This window comes from Pholis gunnellus, assembly GCF_910591455.1.
Source record: "Pholis gunnellus genome assembly, chromosome: 3".
Classification (NCBI taxonomy): Eukaryota; Metazoa; Chordata; class Actinopteri; order Perciformes; family Pholidae; genus Pholis; species Pholis gunnellus.
The window spans coordinates 22,055,018-22,076,672 of NC_136529.1; the positions used below are offsets into that span (position 1 = coordinate 22,055,018).

The window sequence follows — 21,655 nt, forward strand, 5'->3', positions numbered from 1 at the left end:
CAAGAGAAAAAAAACAAAAACGTCACACTAGAAACTCGCCACTACGAAATATAAAGCCAGAATACAGTTGCGCTGCAGCGGGGATTCATGTTTGCGGGCATCGGTCGCTGTGAGCAAACTAACGCAGCGAGGTCTGTTCCTCACACGTCTACCGTGGAGACTGCGTTGTGTTCTCGGCCCCTGCCCGGTTTCTGGGAGCATCCATCCAACCGACCCCGCCTCTCCTGACTCCTGCCGCAGCCCCACCCAGCACCCCCGCTCTCAGTCATCGTCCCCTCCCCCGTAGAGATCGGCCAGCTTCTTGAAGCGAGGGCCCCAGTCGTTGAGGTAGTCGTAGTCCTGGTCCCCTGAGCTAGTGGAGTTCAGTGAGCTGACGGATCCGGCGGTTGAACCGCTGCCCTCGTAGTCGAACACCAGCAGGGAGTCGTAGGGAGGAGCTGTGGGGTCGTTGTCTGCTGCCCTCAGACCCTGGAGACATAAAGACAGATAAAGAATGAACGATATACAACCTCCTCTCTACAGTAACGACACTTCCTGTTTGGTGTGGTTAGACCTACATACTCTCAGGATGGTCTTTTAGCGACACTGGATTTAAGCCAGTCTTTGCTCATCAACAATAAAACCAAGATGATGATTTTTCACAGGCTCAGGTGGCCAGACAGTAAAAGTTGCAATAAACCGCATCTCTTCTTGCTCACCCAGCCATTAGGGTTTTACTGTGCCATCATGGTCTGAATGCTGCTTCAGAGCCTGACACTGAGCTCTGTACAGGGGGACAAATATTTATCACAGTCCCCCTGCTGATGGGAGCACATTTCTGGAAAATAAACCTTTGTACGAGTCACATCAATGAGGTCTGTGGACACTGCTATACTGCCCAGCTTACACACAGAAACAGTTCAGGGAACTATGCAACACCGAGACAGTTTCCTTCCATTCTTGAACTTACATCGTTGATGAAGTCTCCTATATCTCCAGGGTGGGGCAGACTGGGTCTGACGGGGTACTGTGACTCAGCAATCACAGGTCTCTCGTCCACCCTGCGCACCCCCGCCGGCTTACTGATGATGTGGTCTAAAGACTCGGGCTGCTGCAGCTGGCTCAGGTCATAATCCTGGATGAAGGCCATAGAGGGAATGGTGAATGAAAATCAAGATTTGAACCGTATTAACATAATGATCTACTTTTTTCAACAATTTTTTCTCTGCTGTTAAAATGTGTTTTTTTTAAAGCATTCAGTTGGGTCACTTAGCAATTAAACCCCAAATCATGAACCCTTTTCTCTATATACAGTACTGGACATGCACTGTGTTATGAATCTAGCCCCAAGTGGGTACGGCTCCCACTGTCCGTCCTCACAGCCTCACAGACTTTAATGATCATTGCTCTTCAGTCTGCGAGGGCTCAGGGCTGACCTGCAGATACATCTGTGCTACAGGGCTTTCTGACAGATTTCAGCCCTTTTTTGTAAATCTGCAGTGCTGCAGTCTTTGCTTGAGGGAATTACCCACAATTCCTAGTGTTTTACTGTTAGAAACAAGGACGTTCAGGGAAGTCTAAAATGATAAATATATACTGGAAGCGATAGAATCTGTGGTTTGAGGTAGGGCTATAACTTATAGAGCTATATCTACACAGAAAAGGGACTCCTCACATGGAAAGAGTTGCACTTCCAACTGTACTTGGCATTCAAGCCAAGCAGCACATTCAGCCTCAGCACTTGCTTGTAGGGCACAGGGCAGATTGCAGACTGAAAACTTTTTTCGAAGTCGAACAAAAAGTATATTATTATTTCTCAATCCTCATTGTCAATTTTCTATGTCTTTCTTTGAATATAACTTTGGTGAGGAGTTGAGCGTTTCATCTCATATTCATTAACTGAAACATTGGTCCTGTTTCAGATGTGTCAGCTTATCTTTAATAATTGTGGAGCTGCAACACTCGCAACGACTATTTTGATAATTAATTAACTGACAAGATTTACTCGTTTTTCAAGCAAAGATGCCAAACGTTCGCCTGTTCCAGCTTCTCAAGTGTGAGGATTTGATGCATTTCTTTGTCACATATGCTAGTCAACTGAATATTTTTGGGTTGGATTGTCAAATTAAACAAGCAATCTGAATACATCACCATGATCTGTGGGAATTAGCGACGAGTGTCACTATTTTCTGACATTCACAAAACTATTAATCAAGAAAATATCAGCAGACTATATTTAAAATAATCATTAGTTGATTAATTTGATTGATTTTTTATTGAGTGACTGGACAGATTCCTGAACCATGCTGATGTCCTCTTGGAATATACAGTAGCTAGTTTGACTTGTGTCTCTTTTGTTTCTGGTTGACCAAACTAGTTTCCCTTAAAGGGATAAATAAAGTTGTCTAATGTAATATATCAATACATTCCCGACCTTTCAGAATAGTCCGTAAATACCATCTATAAACAAAAAGCGTACAGCCTTTTATGTCTTTAGTTCATTATGTATATATTTATGATCGTCAAACGATACCTGATCCTCCTCTCCTCCTCCCTCCTCATCATATTTGAGGATATTGTCTCTGACGTCGTCCTCGGGGTCGATGAGCAGGGGCTTCGCCTGCCGCTCCTTCTCTCTGCGCTTCATCCACACCACAAACAGCAGAACCATGCCTGTGAAGCACAGAAACGGCAGCAGTTGTAGTCTTACAAACTACCTTTTCTCATTTTCACGACACGATACATACTGATACGCCGATCCAAATAGTGCAGAGGTTTGCTTGTTCCACACTCACTGAGCAGTATGATGATGCAGATGAGTATCGCGATGATGGCCCCGGTGCCGAGGCCGGCGGCCGCCACGGCCCCTGTGGCGCTGCAGTCCCCGTTATCGTCGCAGGGACAAACTTTGACTCTAATCACAGAGCGGTTGGACAGAGGAGGGTTCCCCGAATCGGACACGATGATGGGGATCTCGTACACACTCGCCTCCAGGTAAGCGATCCTTAGCCTCAGCTGAGCATAGTCGCCTGGAGAGTGGGGAGCGAGATAGCGTTGGTGATGGAGAGAAAACAGTGGAACGTGGGGACAATAATAGGAGATGGAGGGAAGTGAGTGGGAGGAGGAGGAGGAGGAGGAGAAAAAGAAGAAGGGTAAAATAAGATTAGACAGTGTACTGCGGAGGAATTACATTTTGTTTACTGCAGGATATCATGTCATCATGTGCGTAGGTACGAGGGACTGACACACCAAATAAAAGCTGCAACCAAACAAACTGCACAGCAATCATTCTGACATGTATGTATGCGAGGAGGCATTAGAGATATAAAAAGAAAACACAATGTATGACCTTCAGCATCTATCACTCAGTCAAGCTAAGACAAGAGCCTCGGTGGGAGAAGAATCCAGGTATGTGATCAGATTTGTCCTCAAGAAAACTGCTGTGATACATCCATCTGGGTGGATTAGGTGACAGATCGGCTGCTCGGGGGACAGAGAGATGAATGGATCTCATTTGTCACAAACGATGGATCGTACGTCAACAGTGGATGGCACCCGCGTCTCTCACTGTGAGCTTTGTGAGACATTTTGTTAAACTTGGACTTCTCTCGCAGCTTACAGCCATCCCTGGTCCCCTGATTGATGTCACCAGTTATTCTGCAGAGGGCTTTTGCATCCCATCTGTTACGTTTATGGTTTAATTCAGATGGGGATGCTAAATATATCATTCCCCACATACCTCCTACATTATGCATCACACGCGGGCGGGTGAAACATTTGCAATATGAATCGGAGCTGCAGTAAAAGCAATGTACAGCATTTACGTACCGCTGAGTCGGGAGATAGTCCAGTTGCGGCGAACGCTGGCGGGGAAAGACGGCAGCTCGAAGACAAAGGGCCCCACGTTGGGGTCGGCGTCGGCGTCTGCGGCTGTGATGTTGACCCTGGAGTTGGGGCGCGCGTGCTCGCACACCTGGGACTCCCTGGGTATCAGCACCGGCGCGTTGTCGTTCACGTCGATCAGGTAGATCTGGAGGGTTCCTGTCCCGCTGGCTTGAGGCGAGCCTGAGGGAACGAGAGGAGGTAAAGAGATCAAAAGGAGGAGATGGCGAGATAATAACGTGGCGATCGAGAGAGAGGAGTGAACGGCTGTGAGGCAGAGGAGTGCAAAAGGAAAGGATTTTGAAGATGGAGCAAAAACAAAACAAACAGGAATGGGGAGTTGAGAGACATGTTTCTAGCTGATTCGAGCGCGGAAGTGAGAAAATGAGGCGTGCAGGCAAATGAACAATTGGGAAGAAGAGAGGTTTTGTTTACTGAGGGGCTGAAAGTGGAGGGACAATACTGAGTACATTTGTACAGAGCACCCAAACAAAACAGCCAGAACAAATGAAAGGACGCACACTTTAATATTTCAGTTTAGTTCAGATGTGGCTGCTTCCTGAAAAGGCCGAAGCGAGACTCGTTCTGGATGGGACAACGCTCACATAAAGATTACTGTTATCTGCACTCTGCGAAAGCCCACTGGGTAATGACGCTAACCCTTCGCTACATCCAGCAACACAAGCTCATCATAACTTATTCAGGGTTTCTCACAGCTGCCAGGCCGGAACAGAACCATCAGGATGTGAGACACATTTTTGATGTTTTATGCATTTGCAGCAAATCTCCTATGTGCTTAAATTACGGCGCATAACTGACTGAGAAATGTTGTTTTTCCTGCCGCGCTGTTTCTGTTGCTCTCGGTGGTGTTCAACACGGTGCTGGGAATAAGCGCCGCATTGTTCTTTTTTAGTGCACCGCTTGCTTTCAAAAAAGTGAAGTGAACTGGAAGTTGTCTTGCTGGGCTGTCTCATTTTGTAATGAGGTTGCACTCTAGAGTGAGGTTAAACATGCAAGTCTGACTCAATGCCTCGAACTGATTTTGTTGAATAGAATATTAAAAAGGCCCTGGAAATGTATTTTCTCAATCAGCTTGTTACTTTGAGCGGTGGCGTCCTGCATGAACACAAGAAGGCCAAGTCAGGGCGATGCGATGACATAATTCCATGCATCAATCAGGATTTAGCAACATCTAAATCCAAATGTGAGAGTTATGGGGTTGTTTATTTACGTTGCCAGGCTGCGATCAATGTAATCTGATCAAACCACACACCAAATGAAGCTTATTAGCAGCGTTATTGAGTGCTAAAACCACATTATAAATAACACAGAAGGATGTTTTCTCGCAAAATCTTACTTTGATAGTTTCTTATTTAGTCATTAATATTCAATGTAATAGGGAATTACTTTAAGATGTGAAGTTTTCAGGGGCTTAAAGCGATCCGAGCACTGGCAGAAGTGTGGGCACGCTGCAAAACAAATACTCATAATTGATAATCTCTCTCATTTTAGTGCTTGCTTCTACTGGGATGTGGTTCAAATTACTGATACAAACATATGGGCAGCATTAAAATGATCAACAGACTCCAGTGTGCTGTAAAACAAATAGCAGGCGATTAAGGTTGTTTTTTCTTGAGTTATGGAGAAATCTGTAAAATGACTCAATAAAAATCAGTGGATGTGATCATCTAATCATTCTCCTCTCCAGGGGTGAATTAACTGAAGTGCAGTAGTTCAATTAAAAAAAAGGTAGGTTCTTCTAATTTACTGCATTTTAGAGGGATCTATTGTTTATATCCTTTATTATGATATGATGATTTGTTAGATTAAAGTAGGCAACACAGAAATAACCGAGCATCAGTCGGGTTCATTCACATGGTTTGAATCGATATGATAAGAGTGTTTTTTTTCCAGCAACAATAGATGTCACAATATAGCAAATTGATGCAAAATCACATGTGAAATAATCTGACAAACGCATGTAAATCAAGAGCTTTAGTAACAAATGTTTGTCGCGTGTGAGTACATTTAGCCAAGAACCATTAACTCTTGTAATACGATGACGAAATGTTTGTATTCTCACAATGAATTTCCACTGAAAGTCGATAAAGTTGTATTCATCACAAATAATAGTAACCAGTAATAATTTGCCAATAATATAATATACAGTTAATATAAACCACTTTAAAATGTGTCGTTCTGCAAAATGAATACTACAGTTTGCTGATTCTACTATTTCACGTTTACTTAAGTGAATGCAGGACGTTTGCGTGATCGTAACATTACCAACTACAGATGAAGAAAGTGTGTGTGTGTACTGCTCCGTTGAACAAACAGACTGCAGTGATATATTATAGCCTTGATATTCAGTTGACAACCCACTGCCCACAGACTTGTCAGCAAGCAGGACAAAATTCCTGATGCAATGCAGCATAGTTTACCCCAGTAGCTCATCAGTTTTATATTTCAACTTTTTCTCCTCTATCAGACAGTAACTTGGTGCATCAACTATGTAAAGGTTCGTTGCCCCTGGCAGGCCCCAAGGCCCATCGACCGTCTTGTCGGTTATGATTGGCCGGGTGCTTTGTTGCTTCTTTCGCTCCGCTTGAGTAGAATAAGTAAAGAGAATTTCAATCAAAGTGGAATATATCCCCTTGTTGACACTGGGCTCCAGAATCAATAGGAAGTCAACACTTTGAGCTTAAGTTGGTTTGCTTCGGGGCATCCGATCCCTCATTTCTCACTGGAGTAAAAACACCTGGGTCCCTCCTACTTACACAGAGAGCAAGCGCCTCTATTTGTAGTGCTTTAGTTAAGCTTCATACATTGTCAAGACCTTCATTGGCAGATCCTGTTTTCATTTTTCATCCATCAGAAGCAGGGCAATGAAGGTCTGTGCATATTTATGCACCGTTTACTTTATACAGTACAGTATATGAACAGAACGGCCCACACATTCACAGTTCACACACACTGTAGAGTATCTGGCAGGAAGTCAGCAGTGACATATTTAACAAATACAACCTCCATTTATGGAGTTCCATGTCACAAATCCACAACTGTTTGCTCGGTGTTTGTGGAGCTCTGGTCCATACAATTATTTTAATATTAAGTACAACGGGAAGCCTTGCTCAGTTTGGCCATAATGAGTTTAGAGGCGCTAACCTATGTAATAAGTTAGACCTGTGCCAGTGACAAGAGTTATGTTCCTGTTTATCCAAGCAAGTTACCAAACACTATTATGTCACACGACAGCACCTTGCCTGACGTTATGGATCCTATTTATAATATAATGCATCATGATTCATAATGTGTTTGGATGATAAGTGCGAGAGCAGTGAGAAATATGCCAGGAAAATGTGTTACTTAACTACGTTGTAGCCCATAATGACATCCACTACATTCGTCCCGTCTGTGCTACAGTACTTTCATTCTAATGATGGATGATGAAAACGATATTAAGCAGCCTCCTTTTCAGTCAGATGATGATTGATGTATGGTTATCAACATTAACATGAAGCTGATGTAATGTTTTCACAACAAAAACACATAGAAAACAAACCAGATTATGAGTCTCCATTGGTGCTAGCGGCTATGCAGGCTGTTCATAGACGTAGTGCTGCTTTGAGCTAAATGCTAATATCGGCATACTAAAATGCTCAATGCCAACGTGCTGATGTTTAGCAAAGTAGCACTGTGGCTGATGGGCTTATACAGGTATTTGGTCATAAAAGTATTGGACAAAGAACAATTGTGACCTGATGATGAAAACTCAATCCACCAAATATTTCTTGGGATTGTTCAGTCAAAACAACAAATGCCAACCTCATGGTGGCGCTAGAGAAAAGTCAGGGGATCACCAGAGTCATAGGGATTCATCTTCTGGGGACCATGAATGGCTACGCCAAATGTCCTGGCCATCCATCGAATAGTTGCAGAGATTTTTTGTGGTCTAGACCAAAGTGGTGGATCGAAAATCGTGTCCTACTGTTTTAATATTTATTTAGAGTCACAACACACACAGTCATCATGACTTACCGGACTTACCATTGTCGAACGCCAGGAATGTGGCCTCGTACACGTTGTTTTTGACGTACATGGACTCTCGGTCCAGCAGGGCCATGGTGGTGATCTGACCATTGGTCCTGTTGATCTTCAGCCAGTTAGCTGGATCTGACAGCTTGGAGTACCTTCGCACGCACAAATCCACAGAGACAGAGGGACAGCGAGAAAGCCAGATACTTCATTAATCCAAGCACAAATAGTATGGAAACTTATGCCAGATGTTGACTTTTGCAGCCAATTGTTACTTGAATTCCAGCAGCTCTGCATCTTTTATTCCAAAGTACCCATCACCAGGTTGAATGTTCATTACCATAATAAGCAATACCAGGTGAGCACCTTTGATATATTACAGTGACATGGAAAGCGGAACATATGTTCACCGAGCTTATCATAGCAGCAGCTCATTAGCACGAAGACCGATGAAAACCTGAACCCAGTTGCAGAACAGCCAAGCAGCGGTCTTAACAACTTCCCCGCTCTTTGTACCCACACAGCTGCCACAGCAACTCTCATCGCTGTCACCGGTCGATACGTCAACGGAGTGGAACGTCACAGCTGCAATTAAAGTCTGTGAATCCCATTAAGAACTATGACGAGTCCTAAAAACTTGCCGAGCGGAGGAAGCGCTTCTCTCTCTCTCAGGTCTCAAATGAGAAACGTTTAATTGCGTACAAGCGAGAAGTCTCATGAGAAGGTTAGACTGTCAGCGTGTCACCACAACGACAGGAGGTGGAGGTGAAAGATCAGAGCAGACAAGAGAGGAAAAGTGAGAGAGATCAGAGGCGTGTGTCTGAATGTAAGCATGGCCGGTAGAAAAAGTGATCAGGGGGAAAGGGGGCTTATTTAATGTGCGTTGGAGGCTGACACTGGTTAGTTTGAGCCTCACAGGCATGGAAAAAACCACCGCCAGCTTCACACACACACACACTTCTACGCTGGTGCACACTTAGTAAACAGGCAGATAAAGGGACATAATGACAGCTATCACATTTTTCTTCTTTAGAGGATTGAATAAATACATGAAAATAAATCTAATTTCTAGAGAAAGACATTGTCATGCAGTATTAGTCAGGATCTGTTGTTACCCTGCAGGTTAGACTGGCGCTTGCGTGTCATGCCTGGCACTCTCATCTCCTTCCTGTGCCAACAAGATGTCACCTCCTGCTGTCTCCATGTGCAGATGGCAGAGCAAATTGTCTTAACCCTTAACCCTTAATGTTCTGTTTGGGGCCCTGGAGACTCCTGGCCCACATTGACAGCTCAAAAACATACCCTACATTACAGTTAAATCAGCTGTGATAGTTCATGACTTTTCCTAATTTTAGGGGAATTACTAATAAAAATGATTTATTTCTTTCCTCTGAAAAAATATTCGGGCATTTTAGCGCACGTGTCTCTGTTGCGCCCCTCTGGTGAGCTCATGGCCGCCGCTTTCGCACTACACTCATACGGTAGTTTTACGGCTAATAACGCCGTTCTGACCCACGCCGATGTCACAAAAGCGTAGCACAGTAGCTCTGTCAGCACTGTTTTTGTTTGCATTGGCGTCGCCATGTTGAGAGCCGTGTAGAGGCAATCTCTCAATCATAGATTTGCTCTGACTCTCGTAGAGAGAACCTGTAAACTCACCACTAATTCCAACCTTAAAGGGCACTCCACTGATGACAGGTCTTGCATTACACAGTTGCGGTGAAGGGTTTGAAATAATTGGTCATTTTGGAGGTTGGAGGGTCCAATGAAAGACACTGTTGAGTTGCATTGTTGGAATTGTAGAATCCATCTTTATTGAAGCTGGACCCGCACTTGAGACTAAATGTTTGAGAAGGCTCAGAGCGCTGCCAAAACGCAAGTGACGTACAGTATACACTCAATACTGCGCGTGAACGCATCACTTGAGGACACAGCCTGAGGACTGAAGCTGGTGCTGCTGCTCTGCTAATCTGCTGCTTCTGCTCTGCGGGCTGTGTAGACATTGTGTAAATGTCAGGATGTCTCGACCCATGCTGATTTGATTTTGACCTTTCCTTTTCTAATTTGTCTCTCTTGAGTCTTCATGGAAGTGCGTTGCTGAATTCTCACAGTACCCCTTTAATCCTAAACACACGCTTTAAACTAAGACCCTTTAGAAGTGAGGACTAACCAACATGTCCTCACTCAGCAGGGCTAATATTCTCATATTAACAACAAATAAAGAAAAACACATACACACACACACACACACACACCAACACACATTAATTGGCTCATGCTGCCACTTAAATCACATCTAACAGCAAAATCAGTTGGCAAAAAGGCTCGCCCTCACATCATCTCTCTTTTCCACCAGAGAGAGGAAAAAGCAAGAGAATTCAGAAACATGAGCTGGCTCCTCTCCCAGCCACTGCTCACGCACAGACCTTTCACTCATCCTCTGTGGGAGCTCGTGTGCATGTTGTGAGTCTACGGCTCTGCATTTCTGTGTCTTTTTTGTTTTGTTGTGAACTTCAGTGAGGGTTCAAGCGAGGTCACCTAAAGGGAATACAGCAGCAGCAGCAGCGGCAGAGATGAGGCTGTCTGAGCATGAGCTGAGCGTCTGCTGGCAAGCTGCTTTGGAGAAGACAGCAGCTCTGAGCTCCCATCAATAACAGACACACAGACTGACAGAGAAGAAAGTGACAGGGTCAGCGGGATGGGGAGGGAGGGAGGGAGGGAGGGAGGGGGAAAAAAGAGAGTAAAAGAGGAGTTGCTTCTCTCAAAGAGCAGAGGAGCTGAGCCCACTTAGTTTGCATGACATGTCTTTTTTGGAGAAGAAACCTGAAGAGTGGATATTGCTCACTCCTCTGTGCAGTGTGTATATATATATGAGTACATCTCCCACTCCCTCCCTCAATATCAATTCAGTAACATTTCCACTGGGTTCCTCAGTGGAAGAGGCCGTCTCACTGACATTAAGATAAATCAATCTTTCACGTTGGAGCTGGCTGCGGAGTGGAACGGTGCCGCTGGACCTTAGTGGGCATGTGGGAGTTTCTGTGACACAGGGTCGATGACTGGATGGCACCATGCCTGCGGTGTGCCACCCCAGTATGGATGAAGGATGGGTTCAATGAGGAGGAAGAGAAGATAGGGATCTAAGGAGGGCAGACAGACAGTGTCCAACTCATTACGGGATGACCTCTTTACACCAGTCGCCTGGCAACGGGGAGGTAACCGGAGCCCGGTCTGTGGGCGGAGGGTCGGTTGAGAATGTCACCAAAGAGGGATAAACGGTGGAGAAACTGCTAACAGCTGATAAAACACTGGTGACACACTGATTGAAAAGGAGATACATACAGTACACAGTGTGGGCGAAATATTGGAAATGCCTCGCTATACAGACTGTCAAGAGGAGCTCAGAGGAGCTTTAGTCCTCACAGTAATGAGAGTCCTGAACTGCAAATGTATCCCAGAATCTCCGTGTTTTAAAGAAATGACAGATGGTTGTTTGAACTAAACAGGTTGAGGATGCAGCAGGTGGCATGAGCAGTGATTGCTGACATGACAAAGTGTCACCCACAGAAACTAAAACTTTAAAAAAGTACACATAAATCAAATCAAAATAATTTCATTCATAAATATAAAGGATCTATTGGGACTTTATGACAATTAGCAAATACTATATTGTATTAATACTGCAAAAACGCAGTATTTAAGGAGGTGGATTCCTATGATGACTCTGTTCTTGCATTTTCCATAAACATTTTCTCCTCATTTCCTTAATAAATTAATGTCTTTTTGATTCGTGTGTAGGAGGTAATTTTGTTTATGGTTTGCTTTATTATTTATGACACTTACTCTAATTAGTGTACCTTTAATATTGTGTTATAAGATATCATTTATATAAAGGCCGAAAAATCAATTAATGTATTAAAGATAATTTGGATATGTCGTGTTAAGCAGGTCCTGTCAAAACATGCTAATCAGGATGTCTAAAGTGTACTTGTGTTGTGTCATGTTGTGTCACATGCAGCAATTAAGTGAACCTTCCAGAATGCGGCGTGCCGGGGGCGTGAAGACAAGCAGTGCGGCTGCACTGGGGGCCGTGACGTGGGGGGGGATTCAGATTGCCACTCGGGAATTAGACGTGTTCAAAAATGAACCAAGTTCGTTCACCAAGTTTGGTACTTTTGTCATATACAGATATTTAATGATGATTGCTGGGTAATGTTTGTTGATATTATCTAATCTAGTTGATCATGTGACGAGCCGATATAGAAGGTGTGTGGGTGTGTGCTTCATAACTTCATAACTACACTGGGGCCCGTCATAATCGTGTACACTGGGGCCCATTGTAACTACCCTGCGCCACTGCGTTGTGTCTTTTTTTTCCAATTTTTTTTCTTTTAACAAGAGTAACAAAAACACAACAATTAGTCCCCACAGCCCCACCTTTGGTGGAGTCCCAATAGACAGTTCAATTGGCCTTAGTAGATCTAAATGGAGAAGACATTATACACACACACACACACACACACACACATATGTAGATAAGTGAAGATAGCTGTATGGTATTATTATTATAACAATAATAGTCTCGGGTCTATGACACCACTGCGGTTTAAAGCACCTGACAATCTGGTGGATGAAGTGGTCAGGGTCCTGAGCAGCGAACACGGTAAGAGTGGTCCCTGCGGGCACACCCTCCTCAAAGCGGATCATCTTGGGGTTGACAGGGAAGACAGGCGGCTCGTTCACATCCTGAACAGAAATGGTTACTCCCGCTGTGGACTGAAGCGAGGACTGGATGCCACTGGCCAGGTGGGCCTGGTTGGAAACCACCACGGTCAGCATGAAGGCACGATTCATCTCAAAGTCCACCGGCTAGAGAAGAACAGAGGAGGTGGGAGAGAGAGAGAGAGAGAGAGAGAGAGAGAGAGACAGATGCAGAAAACAAAATGGGAGGGAAATGAGTGTGGCTGATTGCGGGATTATTTCTAATTGTGTTCCAATTTGAGAAATGACATATAATTCAGTGAAAACAATGTGAGACCAAAGTACTCAACATCTGGCACTTCAGAGCAGGTGGAAACGCAAGATGTCATGTGGAATAATAATGGAGAACAAAGCTAAATAGCAGACATCGGGGATGTGTGTGGAGAAGCCGAACGCGCGGCGTCACTTGTACCTTGACCACCGTCAGCATGCCCTCGTTGGTGATGGGGTTGGTGCGGATGGTGAAGTGTCCGGTGGGGTCTCCGCTGACGATGCGGTAGACAGCGTTCCAGTTGGGGCTGTGGGGCTGATCCCTGTCCACCACCGTCAGGTTGGTCACCACCACATTCACCTTGTTCTCTGGCACCTCCCCTGAAAACTACAGAGCAGGAGGGAGGGAGGGAGGGAGGGGAGGCAGGGAAGGGAGGTGACAGCAGGCAGCATGGGAGAGATAACATTATGCTGATGTTGCTCCAGCAGTCGGCTAATGCAGGCTAATGAGTTGATTTATTGAGGTTCTTAACATTCGCTTGTGTCATCATCAATCTTTTAGCATTTTCCATAACTGTTATTAGGAAAACAAACTGCTTTTAGGGTCATGCCAATAATGCTCATTACATTGAGAGTGTAGAGCGAAACAAATGGGGCAGAAATTAAAAAGATAGGAGAGAAAGACAGCAGACAGAAGGATTCGTATTTGTTTAAAATGTGGATAATAGGAAATCATATCTCCCATTATCTTAATGCTGTCCCCTATTCCACGCCATGCCTGCTCATATGAAACTCTTATTTAAACTAATGGATTTGTTCAATTAGGTGTTTACCCATTTAATTTAGATTCTGTGCTTTCACCAAATCTAGGTCTTAATAAGCAATTAGATAAGTACTATAATTAAGGCAGTGGTAGCAATAATCTTTGGCTAATGATCTTCATTATATTGCAATCTGAAACAACTCCCCTCTGAACTAACTCTGAAAGAAAACTTGGTTACAGCTGCAGAGCCTGAAGAAGAATTCACTGCGCAAAAGGATGCATGTCCTTCTCTATAGGGATTTACCAAGCTACAGAGGGATGGGCACTCCAAGGCACACACACACACACACACACACACACGCACACAAACACACTAAAAGCTCACATTGTCAGGCAATAATCCACGTTTCCTCTTGTGAAGCGTTAACTTGTTTATGGGGTGTGTCTGCCAGATGCTGTTCACTTTAATGGCTTCATCATCGTGGGATTGAAGCAGCGTCCAAACCGCCCCATTCCTCTCTTTCTCTTCTTCCCTTCCTCCCTCCCTCCCTCCCTCCCTCCCCCCCTCCATGCACGCGTGTCTCTTCTTCTCCTATCCCCTGCAGTACGACCACGCTGATAAGCACAGAGCAAATTAAATATGCACTCTCAGTCTCTTGTGCGCGTGGGCTCCTCCATTTCATTTCCACCCCGGGCTTTAGCAACAAACAGCACCACGAACCTTCCAAGCTTGTTGGGCTGCGCTGTCAGACGGCCAAATGGAGTATGCCCTCTCAGAGGCATACGCAATGGTGCTGACTGGAGGGGAGGACGCTTCCAAAATGGCCACTCTCACTAAAATGCAATGTGGACTCATTGATAAGCCACCAGAGAAAACAGACTTCCAGTTTCTGAAGGATTTGGTAGTTAAAAAGAAGGGGGGGAAAAGGAGCAGGGCGAATAAGATTCACTCAGAGGTAATCGTTAAACCTCCGCCATATTTCGCCAGTTGAATATAAAATTCAAATGACGCAAATGAAGAAGAATCATTAAACTTGAATTAGAGTTGCTATATCTTAGGAACAGCGTGAGCTCGTACAGCAACATCAGGTGAAGATTGTGTGTGGTTTTCATGTTCTTTTGAAAAAAAGCTTACAACCAGGAAGTAAGGTATCGTGTATCACGGCTGAGCTCACGACTGTACTGTCAGTCACCAATGAGATACTCATTTGGTCAGTAAAGTCACTTTCAAGACTCAGTGTGTTCGGTTTTGGCGGCACATGTACTGAAGAGTGAGTCACACGAGTTACTGGTCATACCACACCACGTGAGACCGTGGCTCCAAAAACACAGAGTGGGTTGAATTGAACAAAGGTGCGTTTTTATTGCTTATGAATCCTACTTTTCATCTGTAAAAAGGAATAATTCATTTTGTTTTCAAATTTTTGCATAGTTTTGCTTTAAAGAACTTGGGCAGACAAAAACACCTAGGCGGGGGGGTGAGATGGGGACATTTTAGGCCTACAGATGTTGACCCTGGGGGTGAAAATTACTTTTATAACTTCACCATTCAAAGAATCCGCATTGACAGATTGTGCCAGGGTCTTCATTTATGAGCCTTCCGACATGCCAATAGATCACAAATGTATGCAGGTCAGCACTACACAGAACCCTTCAGAAACAGAGCCACTTATGCCGGATCATTTCTAATGATTGCTGTTCATGTTTGAAACTGTCTATTAACACGACGAGCCTTCAGACGTTTGAGTACTACAGTAGTACAGCCAGGGGAAATCAGTGTGGCTACAGCGCTGTAGCAGAAACCAAACCATTTTAGAAATATAAATCTGCATCAAGGTGCACTGCCCGGCAGGGGAAATCCACTACCGTTTTACTGAAAAAAGGACCCAGCAAATGAAAATGTCCCCTTTCAGACAGCAGAGCTACAGCTCAAAAAAGACTAAAAGAGGACTTCTTTTCCTTCATGGGGTATTGAGAACACCACCAAAGGGTAATGACAGCATTGTGTACCAATAAATGTCCCAAAACAGACTCCTACTAATATCAGACTGCCATCAGTCCACTTAAGACGCTGTTATGTCTCCACTATAGAGTAATAAAGATACAGCTACTGGCAACCGGGGTCTACCAACAGTCTCATTTTTCATGTTGTACAGACATATCAAGCTGCTTTTCCTGGCAGTACTGCGCTTTTTTCTTTTTTTTAACACAAATCAAAGTCAAAGAGTGGGAAGCAAGGGAAAGTGGTGAATAATCTCTGGCACTCCAACTCTTTCAGCTATTTAGAAGCTGCAGCTCTACAGGTGAATCACCAAAAGCACTCTCTTCAGATCTGTAAGCCTGTGTGTCTTGGAGTTCAAGCTTTCAACCCCACAAGTCTTCCAAACAACTCTCCTGCTCCGCATCAGTGTTCACTGACTGAAGAACCACTGGAGTACACTTTAGCAGGGGTGTGATACACTTGATTAGATACCTCGATTAGATAGATTGTCCCAAGTACCAGGCTTTTTTTTGTTTATCACACAATGACAAATAGCACTAACATTGCACGTCCAGGCCCATGTGGTGAAATGAATAAAAGATTTCTCTTGTTTTTTTGTTTAGTTTTTTTTCAAATTAGATGCTGTATATCAGCTCGGGTTACGCCCCCGCAAGCAATTTCACTTAATTAGCGCGCTTATGTTTTCTCCATGCCTCCCTTAGAGAGCGATGAATTCTTCTCGCGTCTGTCATGCACAAATAATTACTGAACTGCTCCGAGTCTAGTTGTTTGTGTGGGAAGCAAAACAAAAAGTAGAGATTGACAAAGCAGCGGAAATGGCATCTGGTTTTATATTATATATAAAAATGTTCTTTTGCCGTGGATGTTCAGGTCAGAGCGTGGGGCTGTTTGCGTCATAAGGACATACAACGAGAACACGTTTTTTTTATTAATTTCTAATTATTACCTTTGACAAGCTCAGGCAAATCTACAGTCATTTGCTAAGCAGGGTTTCGGGGAAAGTAACGACACCCTGAAGAGCGGACAAACGTGTCAGAGCATACATCCCCGTGTACTCTATATGTCAAGGACAATGTACAATTTAGTTTTTTAGTTTTTTAGTGTCTATTGAAGTGCAGCATGACCATTTTCTGGCTAGCTGGCACCGCCCTGGTGACGAGCAGTAACGGAGGCAGCACCGCAGACGGGGACGTCGCAGCTATGAGCGGAGCGGCAGCCTTGTTCGGTGAGCTCTAGCCCTGACAGCTGGGGAGCTCTTATCAGAGCATGCGGCTGGAACTGTACTGGCACGCACGCCACCGCCGGCCCCGCCGCGGAGACAGGGATCACAGTGTGTGACGCTGACACACTGCTCGCTCTGCCTCTGAGCCCGGCTGCAGACAGCATCTGTTTCTCTCTGGAATCTAAGAAATCCAAGCGCTCGCACGAGGAGCAGCTATACAATCCTGTAGGTTTGTCAGGTTGCGGTCAGGAGAATAGAGAATACAAGCTATAGATGAGGCAGAGGGCTTCTGCTTACTCGTCAATAACCTCACATATAGTAACTCCCTACCTCACCGCACACACGGCCGTGCAAAAGTGGGCCAGCATGGCTTCCTGTCAGACCAATGCGGAGGTATCAGGGACCGGGGCCAGATGCCTGCAGACAAACGCGGCCACCAGAGGCCCCGCTGGCAGGAAGAACACAGAGAGGAAAGGAGCGAGGAGTGCAACTCCCATCACCAAAACTGATCTTGATTTCTCACTTTCATTCACTGTGGCTTTTTCTGTCCCTCCATATGTTCTTGCACAGCCTTTCTTTATCTGTCACTGTTGTTTCATATTGTTATTATAGCTGTCTTTATCCTATATCTTTGTCTTTGAATGCTGCATTTGCATTCCCTTCATCTCGACGCTCTATGAAAACACATTGCAGTTGAGCTACTGTTGCGTGGTTGTTGTTGATAACATATTTTCGAATATTATCTGGGAGCACGGAGGCCTGTGTACACTGTTCTGCCCAAGAATAATAAAACCTCATATGCTAATGTGTATGCAGCATAATGGCTCTATGGCACAATGGGGTAGCGTAAAGATTAAATGAGCAATTGTTAAAATGACTGATGCAGGGTCAAGCCCTGAGGTGAAACTGTTTGGTGGAGTCTGACCTCATATTGACATTACATTCCTTATTGATCCTATTCTTTGCCTGAACTAGGGCATTTCTGCATCACGTCATTGTATAATCTTACTTCTGTTTTAGAGCAGAAGTGCCATTCATTTTGCAATCTCAGGCTTTAAAAAAAGCTGAAAATATCCATCTAGATTCCAAATATGTGATCATTTTATCCAAATAATGCCTATTTTTAGACATTTACGCCAACGTTTTGAGAGCTGTGAAGAGCTGCTGGCTGTGAGAGACCAGCGGTCAGTGTAGAAAAGGCACACGTTGACGATATGTGTGTAATTACTCTTCACGTCAGAAAGGGTGGACACAGGTCCGCACTGGGTATAAAAAACGATAATATATTAACCCAAAAATCACCAATTTGACGAAAGCTAAATAGCTATCAGATTAGGTTTAATTCTTTCTCTAGATGAACTAATGTGCCGACATGTGCTTTACTATGCCGGCTTTTACCGGCATGCACTGATTAGCCTCGGTACTTTTGTAGTTCCTCATAGCGGCGACGCCACAAAGTAGTTAAAATGTCCTCATGTGTGATTTCAGTACATTTTCATATGTCGTCCTCCCAGTCACTGATGGCTGGTGGATGTGGGACTGTAAAAACATTCAAAAGGCTTGCTGTAGAATGTCCCCAAATCTCATTCGTTGTTTACAACGCGACTAGCACAGAACCGAAAGAAGATTGGGGTGGGGAGGGTGGCTGAACAATCTAAAAATTTCATTCCAACCCCTTGACCCCCATGCAATATCCTCCGCAAATGTCTTTAAATAATTTATTTATAGCAAACAACAAGATGATGAAAATACAGCCACTCTCTAATGTTGACTAAGGAGCTGTTAAAAAAAATGGTTACGACACCAAATGAGGGAACCAGGAAGAAAAGTCTGGGACTCACCGTTCTGACTGTCAGTTCTGGGGGATTGTCGTTGATGTCGGTGATGCTGATGAGGGCCGTGGCTGTGTTGGACAAGCCAAAGTTCAAGTTGCCCTCCATGTCAGTGGCCTGGACAATGATGGTATACTGGGACACTTTCTGTAAAAAAGAAGCAGAAAACAAACCCAAGGATTGATATCTAAAATGCTGCGGCAAATAAATATTTTTGCCAAGTGACAATGACATATATCATATGAATTAATGAATACGTGAATGCATGAATGAAAAGCAGCCATGTATACACATCGTCCCTTCATTCTACTCAATCACTGGAACAGCAGAAAAACTGGAGACTGTTAGGAACCTTATTTTCCTCAATAACAGATAGACATCACACACACACACACACACACACACACACGAACACACACAAAGTTGCAGGGAGGGAGCACCGTGTTGGTAAAAGGCTCATCCATTATTGCCTAAAAGTCTTGGCTTTCCGCTGTGGGAACAGACCAGGATCATCACTCATTTTAATGGAGGCGCTGCCACTTTAAGATGCACCACAGTGCTGCAGATAATACCAGAAGGTGAATGGGCCTTATTTAGTCCAGTTACAGTGAGGGGGAGTCGCTTCCAGAGTGTACTGCAGCACACACTGTTATATTACTGTGCCATTACAAGAAACACCATCAAACATTAGGCTTAGTTTAGACACAGCCACAAAACAAAGAGGCAGAGAGACAGTGCATCCACATCCCAACATCGTGGCACTGTCCATGGTGCTGAAAGTTCAGTCTGTCCCCAGACTCACCACTGGAAAGAAGACCCTGTGTGTGTGTGTGAGTGTTTCCACCCTGACAGTATAAGCCTCTGTGCTTTGTGGTCTCTTCTCTTCCCATTAATCCATCCACAACCTCCATTGTGTCAGAGCAAAGAGAGGGAGCGGGTGTAGACGTCAAGGACAGGCCAGTGTTGGGCGCACAGGGCCTGCTGCATTGTGGAGCATCCACAATGCGTCGGATCGATGGTCTAATGTTTGTTTGTTATTAGGCTAGTTTCGAGATATTCACCCGGTGGGTCGCACTTACTAATGACTTGACAGCCAGTGGCACTGATGTCAGGGACTGCCTGGAGGAACCAGAACCAACCAAGACAGAGGTCTGGTAGAAACAGATTGGAGAGTTATTGCTTTGCTTTTTTATTTCTTTGAGTCGTGGCTTTTTCCCTCATCCTCTGGTTTATTCTGTTCCCTTTGTTAACTCACATTCTGCACCTCTTTTGATCTCTTGCTATCTTTTTGATTTCATCTTGGTTGCTCAGTGTTCTCCGCCTGTCTGTTCTCTATCTGCCTGTCTCTCTGCCAGTCTCTGCGTATCTCCATATCTCCTTTCTCACTCTCACTATTTTCTCGGTCGTGACGGATGCAGTTGATTGTTGGATCAGTCAAACCATTGAGGCCAGTTAAAAACACCCAACCGGAGTCATTTAGCATCTATCCAAGTCATTATGAGCGGCGCAGACATGTTAATCTGCACCAAACCAGCCCTATTAATAAAAACTCAATACTGGCTGCCCTTTATTAGACTCGTAATGAAATATCAATACCATCTCCCCTCATAGAGCGCATCAGTAAATAGAGCCTCCGATGAATGCGACTCTCTGCAGATTCGTTTAGATCCCGTCACATACATCAATCTAGAGAAAGCACCAGATGGCTGAAGAAGGCTAATAGGCTCGAGCTTTGATGAACGCCTTTGTCTTCTTTGGTCAGGTGAGGAAAAGTGACGGGAGCTGAGCCAGCAGGTGGAGCTCTCACACAGTATGAGATGTGGCTGATGCGTGCTCCCCTGCAGGGTTATATCACTCATCTGAGAGCAGTTGTGAGTTTATGGCCCTTCTAGTGCACACATACACATCCGCTGACGCTCCAGTGAGTGGGAACAGGTGGGACACTCTTACACCGTGTAACCACGTGCACGAGCACACCGAGCGCACACACACACACAGAGCCAAGCACACTCTGCTGTCCAAAAGTATCTGCCCGAACAAGCCAATAAAGGGCTCTCTAATGAGTCCTACAGAAGTGCTGAACAGAAAATCTCTCTGTTAGATCAGAGTCCAGCGCTGGCAGGAAATAAAGCCCCTTGTATCACGACCAACAGCAACAGCCCAGACTCCCCCAAAGGCCTTGAGCCTCACGGACTTAATCTGTGGAAGTTGAAAGCCGTGAGAGACCAGAGAAACACCTGTACACAGAGCTTCACCAACTATAAAAAAAAACCCAATCCGAGAACAAATGAGGTTGTTCACCAACCAGGAGACTGAAGAAAGAAATAGGAAAATGGCTTAAGGCTATCATTGTTAGCTCCCCTCCGACAAGTCAAGCCAGGCAGCACACCGGTGGGAAAAACCTGGCTGCTCATGGGCTGGGAAGCAAATGGACTTGTTCTTTAGTGAGAAGAACAAAGAAGAAAGTCAGGGAAATAATGGTCTGAACATGTAAGGTGGTGTCAAACAAGAAAATGGAGAGGAGTGGTTTTCTGCCGAAGCACATACAGTGGTGAATTAATTATACCTGCGCTGAGTGTGCGTTTCCACTTGGCGTGCCGTAAAGGACCACTCAGAGAGTAAGAGACTTGCTTTTACTTGTGTCGTTTGAGGATTGAGTTCAGGCCTGCCAGGCTCCGAGTGGCCAGAGTCATTAGCTTGTCACTTACAATCTGTCTCAAATGGCCCAGTGCTGGTGGCGAAAACTGTGGAGACCAGCTCCCTTCCTTCTTCTGACTACACTTGTTCTCTACCTCAGTGACCCACAGTGTCAGCGACCCATTGTTAGAGAACTGTGAGTGGATCAACAACGTTTCTACAATTTAGGGTAATCCGTCCAATATTTGCTAAGACATTTCACTAAAAATTACAAATGTCAACCTCATGGTGGTGCTCGATGAAGGGTATTATGTTCATCACTAATGTAATTA

At 44.6% G+C, this 21,655-nt stretch overlaps 1 protein-coding gene across 1 annotated transcript in view; it reads right to left on the minus strand.

Moving 5' to 3' along the window:
* Window positions 1–261: 261 nt before the first annotated feature.
* Window positions 262–21,655, minus strand: part of cdh4 (cadherin 4, type 1, R-cadherin (retinal)) — a gene marked incomplete at its 3' end in the record, with an annotated part of 174,740 nt that continues 153,346 nt past the window's right edge. The window contains exons 9-17 of the mRNA XM_079186667.1: window positions 18,696–18,833; window positions 13,070–13,255; window positions 12,512–12,765; window positions 7,900–8,051; window positions 3,808–4,044; window positions 2,775–3,008; window positions 2,513–2,652; window positions 950–1,114; window positions 262–468 (exon numbers count right to left, since the gene is read on the minus strand). Of these exons, the coding sequence (XP_079042793.1) occupies window positions 262–468; window positions 950–1,114; window positions 2,513–2,652; window positions 2,775–3,008; window positions 3,808–4,044; window positions 7,900–8,051; window positions 12,512–12,765; window positions 13,070–13,255; window positions 18,696–18,833 (1,713 nt within the window). The remainder of the gene's footprint in view (window positions 469–949; window positions 1,115–2,512; window positions 2,653–2,774; window positions 3,009–3,807; window positions 4,045–7,899; window positions 8,052–12,511; window positions 12,766–13,069; window positions 13,256–18,695; window positions 18,834–21,655) is intronic.